Consider the following 13,399-nt stretch of genomic DNA (forward strand, 5'->3'; position numbering starts at 1 on the left):
ATTTCCTGACCTGCAATTAATATATATGTGATAACGCGTTTATTAAGTTTTGATAAACATGATAAATGGGTATAATGTTTTGACAAAACTTGAAGTAGAAATTTTCGGCATGGCAAAACCCTAGTGAAAATACTTTTGTACTTGTGTGCAATTTTTTTAAATTACAGAGAAAAGTTTTTTGTTTGTTTGTTGTAATAGTAATAGTGTATGGAACATAAGAGAAATAACTCTAAATGACGTAACAGCAGGAAGTGTACTTGTTTATTGACCTCGCAACCGAGTCCACCATTATCAGAATTATTCTTGCAGAGATACAGAAATGAAACTGATTTTTTATATAGAGAACTGAATGAAGAAAATTTAATCACAGACGTAAGTACATGTGTAACTATTTTAACAGGACAAAGAAAAGAATTATGAACTATTTGAGATAAATTCATAGATAATAGAAAGGTGATCTGTCCCTTTAAGCATAGGTTGAAATTAAAGTTTATTTTGAAGTATAAAGGTTGTTTTTCCGCAATAATACAAGTATGTAAAAACACAGCAGTTAATAATAGAAGGGAAAAATGTCGTGCTAAATGAATTTTGATTTACCAATTTACTTTCGTTTTCACATTAAACCAATAAGTTTCTTAGTACATATCAAAGTTGTAGGATTATGCACGCTTTTACATAAAGTAAGTAAATAGAGACTGAAAATATGTTTCAATATTTTTTCCTTTGCATATACCTAGTGGTAGAGCGTTCGCTTCGTGATCGGGAGGCCCGGGTTCGATTCTCGATCGCGGCGCCGCGTCATACCTAAGACGTAAACAAAGGTAGTGACTGTTCCTTCGCCAAGCGCTCGGCACTAGAAGTGAAAGTCACGGGTCTTTCGGATATGACCTTAAAAACGTAGGTCCCGTGTCACGGTAGGCGTTGGCACGATAAAGAACCCTCACTGCTCAATGGCCCTGAGTGCCGAGTATAGGTCTAAATTTGAAGCCCTTCACCGGCATCGGTGACGTCTCCATATGAGTGAAAAATTCTCAAGAGGGACGTTAAACAATATACAATCAATCAATCAATCCTTTGCATATATAATGAATTATGTACTGATCGAGGACTTAATTTATTTTTTATCTATATATCTATAGACATAATTTAGATTTAAAAAATAAAACTTACTTTTTATTACTATAATGATGATAGATCATATTTTAGATTCAACATGGATTCCGTTAACAGTGCGCAAGATGCCCGATGTGATATTTGCAAGGACGCTATGGTACAAATGCACTGCGACTTCTGTCATGTTAATTTGTGCATTACTTGTATAGGAAAACACGTTTCAGATGACTATGATAAACATAGAGTCGTTGCATATGAACAGAGAAACACGATGTCGATTTATCCTACATGTACAACACATGAAACAAAATGCTGTGAATTTCATTGCAAAAAATGTAACATATCTCTTTGCTCTTTTTGTACAACAATGACTGCTGAACACAAGGAGCATCCAATTTCAACTCTTTCTGATATTTATAACTTAAAAAGAGAAGTTATTGAAAAAGATATTGAAGAACTAAAAAACATAATCTCGCCAACTTATGAAGAGATATCAACTGCCTTAGAATCCGAAATAGATAATCTGGATGGAAAATATCAACAACTTTCAGCGGTTTTGTCTAAACATGGAGAGGAATGGCACAGAGAAATTAATAACCTTGTAGATAAAATGAAAGCGAAAATTGAAGAAAATAAAGTAAAACACACAAATATTTTAAAAACACACTTGGATGAAATCAAACAGAAGCAAAGTCTTATTCGAGAATCTTTGCTAAACCTAAATAGAATCGAAGAATCAAATTATGTGTCCATGTTCATCGAATACAGCTCTGAAAATAAAGAATTAAGTAAATTCCCTCCGAAAGTTCGAGTGACACTGCCAACATTCAGTCCTCAAACAATTAATGCAAAACAACTGAATGAGTTGTTTGGATCTCTGACGCCATTATCGACAACAAAGGTAGAAAATGGCTACACACTCAAGGAATTAAGTTCAAAAGAACTGCTGAAGGAGCCAAAATTCATTACTTCTATAGATACTGGATTTGAAAATCTCCAAAGCGTTACCTGTCATAATGAAGGAGAAATCTGGACAAATGCACGCAACAACAGTGATATGAAATGCTTTAACTCTGAAGGCTCACTTATGAAAACTGTGAAAACGAAGTCAGGTGCCTCACCAAATGATATAGCCTTAACAAGAGATGGTGACCTGTTGTACTCCGATGGGGAAGCTAGGACATTGAATAAAACGAGAAATGAACAAATTGAAGAAGTGATAAAGCTACAAGGTTGGGTCCCCAATCAACTCGAAGTCACTTCCTCTGGTGATCTCCTGGTTGTCATGTACAGTGATGACTTCACACAGTCAAAAGTTGTCCGTTTTTCAGGATGCACAATGAAACAAACAATCCAGTTTGATAACGAAGGTAAACCTTTATATTCAGGAAATAACAAAATGAAGTACATTACTGAGAACAGAAACCTAAATATCTGTTTGGCTGACTGTGGTGCTAGTGCTGTTGTAGTGGTTAACAAAGCTGGAAAACTCCGATTTCGATATACTGGACATCCATGTACCAACAAAAATAAACCATTTCAACCCATTGGGATAACAACAGACAGTCAAGGTCAGATCCTAACAGCAGATGGTGAGAACAACTGTATTCACATCATAGACAAAGATGGACAATTCCTCGGTTTTATAGACAATGGTAACCTGAAGAACCCCTATGGAATATGTGTGAACAAAAATGATGACCTATATATTGCTGAGCATACTAGTGGAAAAGTAAAGAAAATTCAATACTTGAAGTAATATTACCCCTCAGACACATAAATTAAGCTTGTGCCTTGACTAAATGATAGACCATTTCAGGTTTTCGGAAAGCTGTCGTATACTCTTTCTTTAATACATGTACTTCAATGGTTCAGTATCTTATATTTGAACAAAAAATCGTTTCCTGTACAATTTATATGGAAGTACATATAAATTTGAAATGTCTATGCAAAAGGAGAACAAAATGGGGTTGCAGACACCTATGGTTGATTGTTGTGCTAGTGCTGTAAAATAATTTTAACTATACATGCAGTATATGCAAAGTTACAGAGTTGAAAGTGGCTATGTGTACTAGTAAGGCAAGGCTCCTACTAGCACTATCTAGTGGTTTAACCCTTTAGCTCAGTAGGTAGAGCGTTGTATTTTAAATCTGAGGGTTGTAGGTTCGAGCCATAGTGTGGACACCCCCTATTTAATCGGTCATATTGGCGCCCAACTACAAAACCTACATGGTGTGTGGAGTTAATAGAGTCTCGTGTGTGAGATTTCTCAAGGGTAAGAAATCATAAGAAAAAAAAGGGGGAAGTGTAACAGAGTTTAAAGTGGCCCTGTATTGTAAATAGTGAGGCCACGCTCCTACTAGCACTTTAGCTCGGTCAATAGACATTGGATCTTAAATCTGAGGGTTGTAGTTCGAGCCAAAGTGTGGACACCCCTAGCTAATCGGTCATACAATAAACACAGATTTTGAGTTTGTTTAAGGAATGTTTTTAAGTTTTGTGTTAGATATTGGTGTGTAAGTCACACAGACTTGTCTCATAGAGATATGTTATGAAGCGCTCTAGTTTTCGAATTAAAAAGAGTGCTTAAAAATGACCCATGATTAAAATTTGTTCAAGTTCATTTAAATTTTCGAATAGAGTACGGTCAATCATAAAAGGACTCTAGCGTAAAAATTTTAATGACGAGTAAAAATGGGATAAACACCTCATGGACGAGAGGCAACTTTGTAAGCATAAAAACAATCACAGACAGTTCAAGCGTGACTTGGGAATGTAAGATTTCGGGTAATTTCGGATTGAAACTAATTACCGACCTCGTCCCAATTGTGCCCTCGGTAATCATACTATTGTTAATGAAATTAAACAACAATTGATAAAACATAAGTTGTTGTTTTATAGTCCATTATCTTGGAAGGTATATCATGTAACTTTTACTCTATATTTCCACAGAAAGAGTTAGTCATATGGTATTTTACCTAAAGGTCTACTCCCTATATAAACAGAAAAAAATATCACACTTAATTAAGGGGCCCCTTTAAGGGGCACAGGTAGCGTTTACCTGTGTAACCTGTGTTTTAAATGTAAATATTTCACAAAAAATCCTATTGAAAATGGCACAAATAATCCAGAGAATTGAATGTCTCAGATTCATTATTGTAGACGCATCCGTGGCTCCGATCATAAAGTACCTAAATTCTCCGTTCATTGCTATATAATAGCTTTATTTCACAATGATTGATCCATGGAACATACGAGGGTTGTCCCGTAAAATCGTAGACAAGCTGTCTTGTGTGAAAAATAAACATCACTGCGTTCTGAAATTTTCACTTTTGTTTAGGACATATTTTAGTAATATACACAGCAAATTTCAGATAAATGTATGCATAAATGAACAAATTATGAAATTTTATGCCATGTATTGTATCACCTTACGGCGCATGGATTATAACGTCAAAGTGTCTAAAACAGCGTCACGTTTTATCTTCGCTGAAAATGAAGTTGGATGAGTCCGACTTAAAGTTTAGGAAATTCATTGATACACATTTTTTAGACTCCATAAACAGTCGAAGAACCAATTGGCACCCTCATGCGATCTTCTGAAAATTTATAAGTAAGTTACGGACAATATTCTCACCATCATTCAACTAATAGAAAAACTCATATCGGCGGTCTACTGTGACAGCGTCTTTTGCTATTACATTAGGAGTTTGTCCGTATGTTTTGTACTCCCCAGGGACTCGATCAAAAAGACTTCGCTAAGAAAAAATCTTATTTCATTTGTTTACTTAAAAGATATGGTGATATTTTCATAATCTTTTTTCTTCTATGGTCATTTCATGTCTCTAAAGATGTCATTACAACATCGAAATAAAACTGAACTGCTCTCCGGTACGCCGTAACGTCATAAAACGTAGCCATTTTTTGTGTGTTGTGTTAAACACTTTCCCATTTCGAATGCTCGAGAAACTGCCAAAAATTAACCAAATGCCTTAAAATTTTTACAAAGACTACAAAATTGACTGTGGAATTGAATTACGATAATTTTAATCCAAATCTTATGTATTTAAAACTTTTATTTTGAATTCAAACTTGTGTTTTCTTTAATAAAACCTTGGTTTTTTTACCGTGCGCCGTAGGACAATACGCCGGGCGCATTCAAGCATAATAAAATCTTTATTTTTGCCTATATTTTATCAAAAAAAATTATCATGCACTTAAATATGATAAATAAACATTTACTGAAATTTTCAGCTTAGTGTGCCCATTACTTTTCTAGAAAAACGCTTTTTCCAGGATTTTACGGGACAACCCTCGTATACAGAATCAAACAGACACAAAAGATGAATGAGAAGCATGTACTTTCTTATACAAAACCTTCGGCTTTTTGTTTATTGTAATATCCATTTTCCCGCATTTAGCATAAACTTAAGCTCACAACATTCCAACGGAATCTGTAATTTCGTCCGGTGATTTATGACAATTTGTCAACCTAGTCCTGCATCGTTTGAGCGAGTATCTGTCCTTCTGAGTTCGAAACCTGCACACAACAGAGAAAGTGTTGCATTTTTTAAAAAATACATCAGAAATAATCATAATCATTTTCATAGAAAATGCTTAAACAGTTGTTTGAGTAAAATCCTTCAAATCCTATTGCTTTACAAAAATTACCTGTTAACGGGAAACTGTTTCTTGCAAATTCCAACACATAAGAATGTATATCCGGATTTCACAATAAATACTTGAATTCACTGAGGCATCTTAGTGTTATCGATAAATGGCATCGTCAAATCACCCGCTTCTTAAGGTCTTTTTTTTTCAAAATTAAAATGTATGACGTCATACGTGGATGTTGCGTTGTAAAATGAATGAATTTTAAAGAATTTAGTAGAACTGACTTTTACGCATGCGTAGTATATATAAAAAATGTCGCAATGCGGATAAATAAGACTAAACAAAGTTAATGTTTATATTTATCGATATAAAACACCTCTTGATGATTCCTACTATTAATAAAGATAGAAGAAAAACCAAAACTGGTTTTCTTTGGCCTTACTTGATGAACAGTGCCAGGTAGTCATCCAAGCAGAACGAGACCTTAACTGTGGCTGTTCAATAAGTTAACAATGGAAGTGTTCGACAGTGGTGAAACGTTTTAAGTAAGTTATAAGCCTCAAACTGACCAATATGTCAAATATTAGACTCTCCTCGGCGCTAACGCGCCTCGGGTCGTCTAATATCTGACATAATGGACAGTTTTCGGCTTATACCCATTACTGAATTTTGAATATAATTTCAACCAACAACATAAATTATGAATAATTGGTAATAAGGTTGGATAAAACAAGTTCACTTTGAACGTAAGATGAGAGAAAATTACTGTCAAGGATGCTTTGAATTCGTCCAAGCCACGGTCCAAGTTGTGAATTAAAAAACACAAGCTACAAAACGGTATATATACTGGAATGAAATTCACCAAAGCTGTGCATTTACCATTGTTCTTTGTGTAGATGAAGATCTACACAAAGAGCAATGGCAAATGCACAGCTGAACGTTACGTACATCACAAACAGAAAAGGTGGTCACGACTTAGCTTTGCATGGATACATCTATACTGATTTCATTGCAAAATAGAGACAAAGCTCTTCTGGAAATGCATCGTCCCAGTTTATCAACTGAGAACAACATCCCCGTAGGATTCGCAAGACCTGGGCAAAGTTCTCGCCAAACAAATAATGAATTCTATCACAAAGCGATGCGCAGAAGAAGTTAGACATATCCCTTCTATCTTCACAGAAGAGCTCAGCTCCCTGCAAGATGCCCAGTGGGACGACATCAGCAAAGAAGTCATCGAGAACTTGCTAACCTACAACACTGCAAAATCATCGCTGTAAAGAGCTCACCGGAAACAGACACCCAACTCCCAAAGACACTTACAGACATCAGACTGGATGGAAAATGGACAGAGACAGAGACTGGTCAACAATTCCTACTTCTAGTCGCTACATTCCACAACACCAGAATCATTACCTATGCAACTACTGAAAACCTTAGAGATCTTACAGTATCCGAGACCCTTTTCTATGATGGTACATTTTACACCTGTCCCAGCCTCTTCTAACAAATCTTAAGTATCCATGCGCGGATTGACGACGTGATGACACCAGTTGTTTAAGCCCTCTTACCAAGCAATTGTCAAGCGATCTACACCAGATTCTTCTCAACTCTGCAAAAAAAAAATCAACGACCTTGGGTTATAGTTTTGTTCTATACCAATGCCCTAGCTGACTTTGAGACAGCTTTCCACAATTTCGTTCCACAAGTGTTTCCTGGAATCAACACAAAAAGGGCTCCTTCTTCAACTTCATTCAGGCGGTATGGCGAAGAGCGACACAGACTAGATTATAGGTTCCGTACAAAAAATAACGACGTCAAGACATTGGTTCGAAGAGCGGCTGACCTGCCTCTAGTTCCCCTCAACTGCATACACGTTGTATAGATTACAGCCCCGGAAGACCGATAAGAAGCTGACCTCACAGAGTTGACACAACTTTACAGACTATGTGATAGAGCAGTGGGTGAATGGTGACAAACTTTTGTAGAACCACTTTGGTGCAAGACCAAGAACAAACAACAGTCTGGAAGGATGGTACAGCAAGATAAAGAGAATGATTCGACACCCTCACCCCAACATATTTACAGTGATCAAGCTGTTCAAAGAAATTTAGAATGCCAATGAAATCTTATAAATACAGAGACAAGTCGGCGGAACTACCATACCACTAGCCAAGAAATATGCAACAATCGGGAGAACACTTTAACTGCTGTGAGAACGCCTCCAAAACGGGACAATCGATCTAATGACATACAAAGACTCCTCATCAGAGCTGTTGCACCTGGGATAGTGATCATGAAGAAAAATCTGTGCTTGTGAGATGAGAGATTAAACCCAGTTAATATGAAAAAAATTAAATGCTAATTAATGTATAGAACTGAACAGATATAAACTCTGTTTTCCATTTTAATAATGGATAGGTAAAGTATATTAATAGCCATTCTCTGTAACCACTTAAACTTCGTTGCCACGCATGGTCACCGATTTTGATGAAACTTCACCCATGCTTAGTACTTGACAAATATCAAACAAGGTTTCGTTGCTATGTGTCTCGGTTGCTATGGCAACAGCTGGAAAAGTTTGAAAAATCGAGATTTTCAGTCATTTTAAATCTTGACAGTGGCTTAATAAAAACTAGAAAAAGCAAACAAACCATTCTAACAAAAACATGACACCCTGATGTCACTTATACTGTAAAGAAACTGTTTAGAATATATCTCTAAGTAAGTGGTAACCAAGGGTACATTTGGAATACATTTAAGATGCTGAAATATGCTGAAAAACACTCCGTATTCACTAATGGTAGGTGTTACTTGCTCAAACTCAATCAACGACTTCAGAAAAACAATGAAATTGTTTGACCTTAAGTATATAAGTATAAGCAATATTATTCTATAAATAACTTTTATGGTTGCCATGGTAACACAGTGTAACCATGCAAAATCAGTAACTAAGATTGGGTTAATGCTACTGTCTTGGGGAAAAACATGAAAATTCAAGACTGGCAAATATGCATCCTTAGGACCTTGCAACACCAAAACCATAAGAGAAATTGGGTATAATTGCTACTTTGCAGTGTTACCATGGCAACAAAGCACCAGTGCTTAAAAGTGAATTATTTTTCGCTGCATTAAGAATTAAATTGCTGTTTAATCAAGAAACAAATTAAAGGACTTAGCTTGAATAGTACTTATCTGTTAGAACTGAAGTTGAATATCATATATTGATAAAAATTTGATGAAGAAATCAACACTGTTGCTATGGTTACCAAGAAGGGAAAATGTTCGATTTTGTGAACTTTATATCAATATTAAACCCTGTGTGCCAACTTCTTGCATCCACTTAGAGATATGATGATAGTCAAAATTAAAAGGCAGGTTAGCTGTTAATAAATATCAATCATAAAAGTTTTGGGAATCTACATTTGAGGGTACGTATCCAAGGAAAGAAAATATTTTTCAGGTTTTTAAGCATATATTTTCTGCTTATTTCCATAGCAACGCTCTTTTTAAAGAATCTAATCTGAATTTTCTCAAATGGGAAAAATAGGAGCACACCAATACCTTTAAAAATTGATCATTAGTTATGAGGAAATGTGCTTTTTTAAAAGATAGGATCAGATTTAAACATACAGAGTGTTACTTTGAAGGCTCTCTGTGGTATAAAAACCTTGGCAACCATTGCCAACCAAAATGAAATATCATATTTTGTTCTTGGTATATGTTTCAAGGCTCTTTTTCTATTATTTAGTCACATTTCATCCTATAATTGCTTTTTATTTTTACGTGTATGACTTTATAAAATTCAATAAATATTTTTTTTACTCTTGAATACTTTGTTACCATAGTAACGTATGTAATAGTTGATTTACCAAACATGTTTATCATGCATTTGAGACATCTGACCTTCAACTTTTGGAAACAGTCATTGCCAATTGTTTGCTTTGCCGCAAATGTTAACTATGGGGCTCTAAACATGTTTAAAAATGCCATTTTTCGAACTTTAAGACATGTTGCCATGGTAACTATAAAACATAGCAACCAATTTTTGCCTGATTTCAGTTTAGGGTATCAATGACTTTTATCATAGAGAGTTTGGAGAAATTCTGAGACTATGCGTGCCACAGCTCCTATATAAAATTTCAAATCATTACAGAGAATGGCTCTTAAATAGTACTTAAAATGTTATGTTAATAAAGAGTGCTCAACGTGTTTCATGTTTTTAAAAAATTAAATATTTATAAACAATAGTGCTTGTAATAAAATGTACTGAAATAAAAATAAAAAAAATATTTATATGAAAAAAAACCCCCACTTGTTTAGTTTCTTGAAATATAGTTATTTAATCATATTATTTTCAGAAAAAAAATAATTGATTTAGACTATTTGACAAGATAACACAGGTAAACGGTACCTGTGCCCCTCAGAGGCCCTCTGAATTGTGTGTGATAATTATACAGTTTGTATAGGTAGTAGACGTTCGAGGAATTAACCACTCAAAGTAACGGGAAAAAAATAGTGGGACCCATAACATATTTACAGGAAAGATGTTTTAAAGGTGTTTTACAAATATTATTGTTTACAAAATAAAGAGAGATAACTCAAAATGACATAAGACCAGGAAGTGTGCCTGTATTGTTTACCTAACAACCAGATTTTGATAACGTCCCGCATTTTTTACAGATAGAAATTTGAAACTGATTTTTTTTCGATTTCAATGAACTGTTTGAAGTGATTCATCTGAAAGCGTAAGTGCATTTCATTTATATCACGGCAAAGTCAAGAGCTTTATCATTTTTAATTTGATAAAATTTTAATTGACGTGCTCCTCAAACAGACGATGGGCTAAGAAAATAATCTAAAGCTGTACATCAGACATAAAATTGATATTATATGCAGTCTATAATTCAATAAACAATTTTATTCTGAAAATGATCATTATATCTTACTCAAACTGAGTACGTTTGAAAAGACTTTCGTTTTCACAGAAACCCAATTGCATAAATTATGTACATTAAATATTCCTTGTAGCAGTTGTTTACATCTGTTTCATACTTGGTTTTACTAGAAAAAGACGTTTATGGTAATCTAACAACCAAGCTTTATGATAAACATGATGACGTTAACTTTTCTATCGTCAACTTTCCTTACTTATGCAGAAATATACCTTCATCACCTGCATACGGAGTGTATATATCGCAGTTTATTCGATACGTAAGAGCTCTATGTATGGACAATTTCTAAAACGAGGTAAATTATTGACAAGCAAGTTAATGAAACAAGAATATCAGCTGTTTCGTTTGAAGTCATTATTGCGTAAGTTCAATGGTCGATACAATGACCTTGTCAGCAAATACATTTTATCATTAAGTCAAATGCTGACTGACGTTTTTCATACTCATTGTTTGGCAATTGTTTATCCATTGAATTGACGACGGATTTTTCCGATAATTACCTATCATGACAAGGGGCATACGGCGGGTGTGGCCAGTCAGCAGGGGATGCTCAGTCCTACATGGCACCTGATCGCACCTCTGATATTTTGGGGGCACATGTTTGCTCTGCTCTACTTTGTATTGTTTTATTGATTTTAAAATTGAATACTGTTCCTTATTTTCATATCCTTCTTGTAATAGTATCTTTCAAAATTTACTAAATTAAATTTTTGTTAAAAAGAAAGAAAAAATGAGAAAATATGTTTTTCTGATGTTTTGAATAAGAGGTACTAGTATAATTCAAAGTGAAAAAAAATAATTAGAACCAATACTTTTTTTTACAGAAAAATTATTACAATTTATAACATTTATTTTAACAAATGAAATTTATATCAAAATTTATGATAAACTACTATCGCTAATATTAGTATTTTCTATAAATTTTAGATTGACATGGATCCAAACAAAAGTGCTCAAGATATCGTCCGTTGTGATCTTTGCGAGAAAGATATAGCGAAAATGCATTGTGATTTCTGTTATGTTAATCTATGTTTCTCGTGTGTAGGAAAACATATTTCTGGTGACTACTATAAACATAAAGTGGTCCCATTTGAACGAAGAAAATCAACCTTGATCTATCCTGAATGCAAAACGCATGAAACAAAATGCTGCGAATTTCATTGCAAAGAATGCAATATCTCTCTTTGCTCTATATGCACAACAATGTCTGATACACATAAAGTGCACACAGTAACAACCCTTTTTGATTTCTATAAAGCAAAGGGAAAACTCATTACTAAGGATACTGAAGAATTAGAAAACATTATTTCCCCAGCCTATGAAAATAGAAAAACTGAATTAAAAACTCAGATAGCCAACTTAGATGATAAATATGAAAATCTAATAAAAGGAGTTTTAAATCAAGGTGACGAATGGCATAGAGAAGTTAACATTATTATCGACAAAATGAAAGCAGAAATTGAAGACATAAAAGTGAAACACACGAGTATCGTCAAAGCACATTTGGAGGAAATTGAAAGTATACTAAATCTTATTGAAGAGACACAGTTTGAACTGAAAGATATTGAAGAATCAAATGAAGTGTTCAAGACAACAGAATACAGTTCAAAAATCAAAGAATTCAGGAAACTTCCTCAAAAAGTTCAGATATCAATGGAAACGTTCAGCCCAAAGCCAATAGATACTGAACACGTCTACAAGTTGATTGGATCTTTATCAGCATTATTAACAACTAAAGATGAAAATGGCTGCAGATCTAAGAAATCAGAGACATCAATGAAGGAACTGCTAACGGAACCAAAACTTTTAAGTACTATAAATACTGGTTATAACTATCTCCGTAGTGTTTCTTGTTCAAATCTGGACAAGTGGAAGATACGATAAAGAAATGAAATGCTTTTATATACAAGGGTTGTACATGAGATCAGAAAAAGCAAAATCAGACCCGTGGTTCCGTGATATTGCAGTGACCATTGATGGGGATCTACTGTACACTGATCTTGATGGGACGGCTAAGACGGTGAATAAAATAAATAATGGGCAGACAGAGGAAGTGATCAGATTACAGAACTGGACACCTGCCAATCTCTGTGTCACTTCCTCTGATGAACTCTTGGTTACCATGTACAGTGATGATAAAACACAATCCAAAGTTGTCCGTTACTCAGGCTCCACAGACAAACAAACAATCCAATTTGATGATAAGGGTAAACCTTTATATTCAGGAAATAGCACTACTAAGTACATTACTGAGAACAAAACCCTGGATATCTGTGTAGCTGACTATAAGGCTGGTGCTGTAGTAGTGGTCAACCAATCTGGAAAGCTCCGATTTAGATACACTGGGCGTTCTTCTGTTACCAAGAAAAAGTCATATATACCTACCGCTACAACCAAGGACGCGTCATTTAAACCTTATGGGATAACAACAGACAGTGAAAGTCGAATCCTAATAGCAGACTGTAACAACCACTGTATTCACATCCTAGATCAGGACGGACAATTCCTCAGTTTTATCGACAACTGTGATCTGGAAAATCCCTTTGGAATATGCGTGGACAAAAATGATGACTTATTTATCGCTGAGTATTATACTGGGATTGTAAAGTGCATTAAGTATATAAAATAACACGCATATCTAATATTATGTATGCCGACAGCTTGCTGATTTTGACAAAAAAAAAAAAAACATTGCATTTGAACTGGTACATAAATTA

At 34.7% G+C, this 13,399-nt stretch overlaps 1 protein-coding gene across 1 annotated transcript; it reads left to right on the forward strand.

Moving 5' to 3' along the window:
- The first annotated feature begins 270 nt into the window (after positions 1 to 270).
- Positions 271 to 13,311, forward strand: LOC134248185 (tripartite motif-containing protein 3-like). The gene is made up of 4 exons (XM_062730611.1): positions 271 to 372; positions 1,207 to 2,837; positions 12,700 to 12,702; positions 12,908 to 13,311. The coding sequence occupies exons 2-4, from the start codon at positions 1,214 to 1,216 to the stop codon at positions 13,309 to 13,311; spliced, it is 2,031 nt and encodes a 676-aa protein (XP_062586595.1). The 5' UTR covers positions 271 to 372; positions 1,207 to 1,213.
- The last annotated feature ends 88 nt before the right edge of the window (positions 13,312 to 13,399 follow it).

This window comes from Saccostrea cucullata, unplaced genomic scaffold (assembly GCF_032062105.1).
Source record: "Saccostrea cucullata isolate Sc308-1 unplaced genomic scaffold, CSIRO_AGI_Scuc_v1 ctg1947, whole genome shotgun sequence".
NCBI classification, from domain to species: Eukaryota; Metazoa; Mollusca; class Bivalvia; order Ostreida; family Ostreidae; genus Saccostrea; species Saccostrea cuccullata.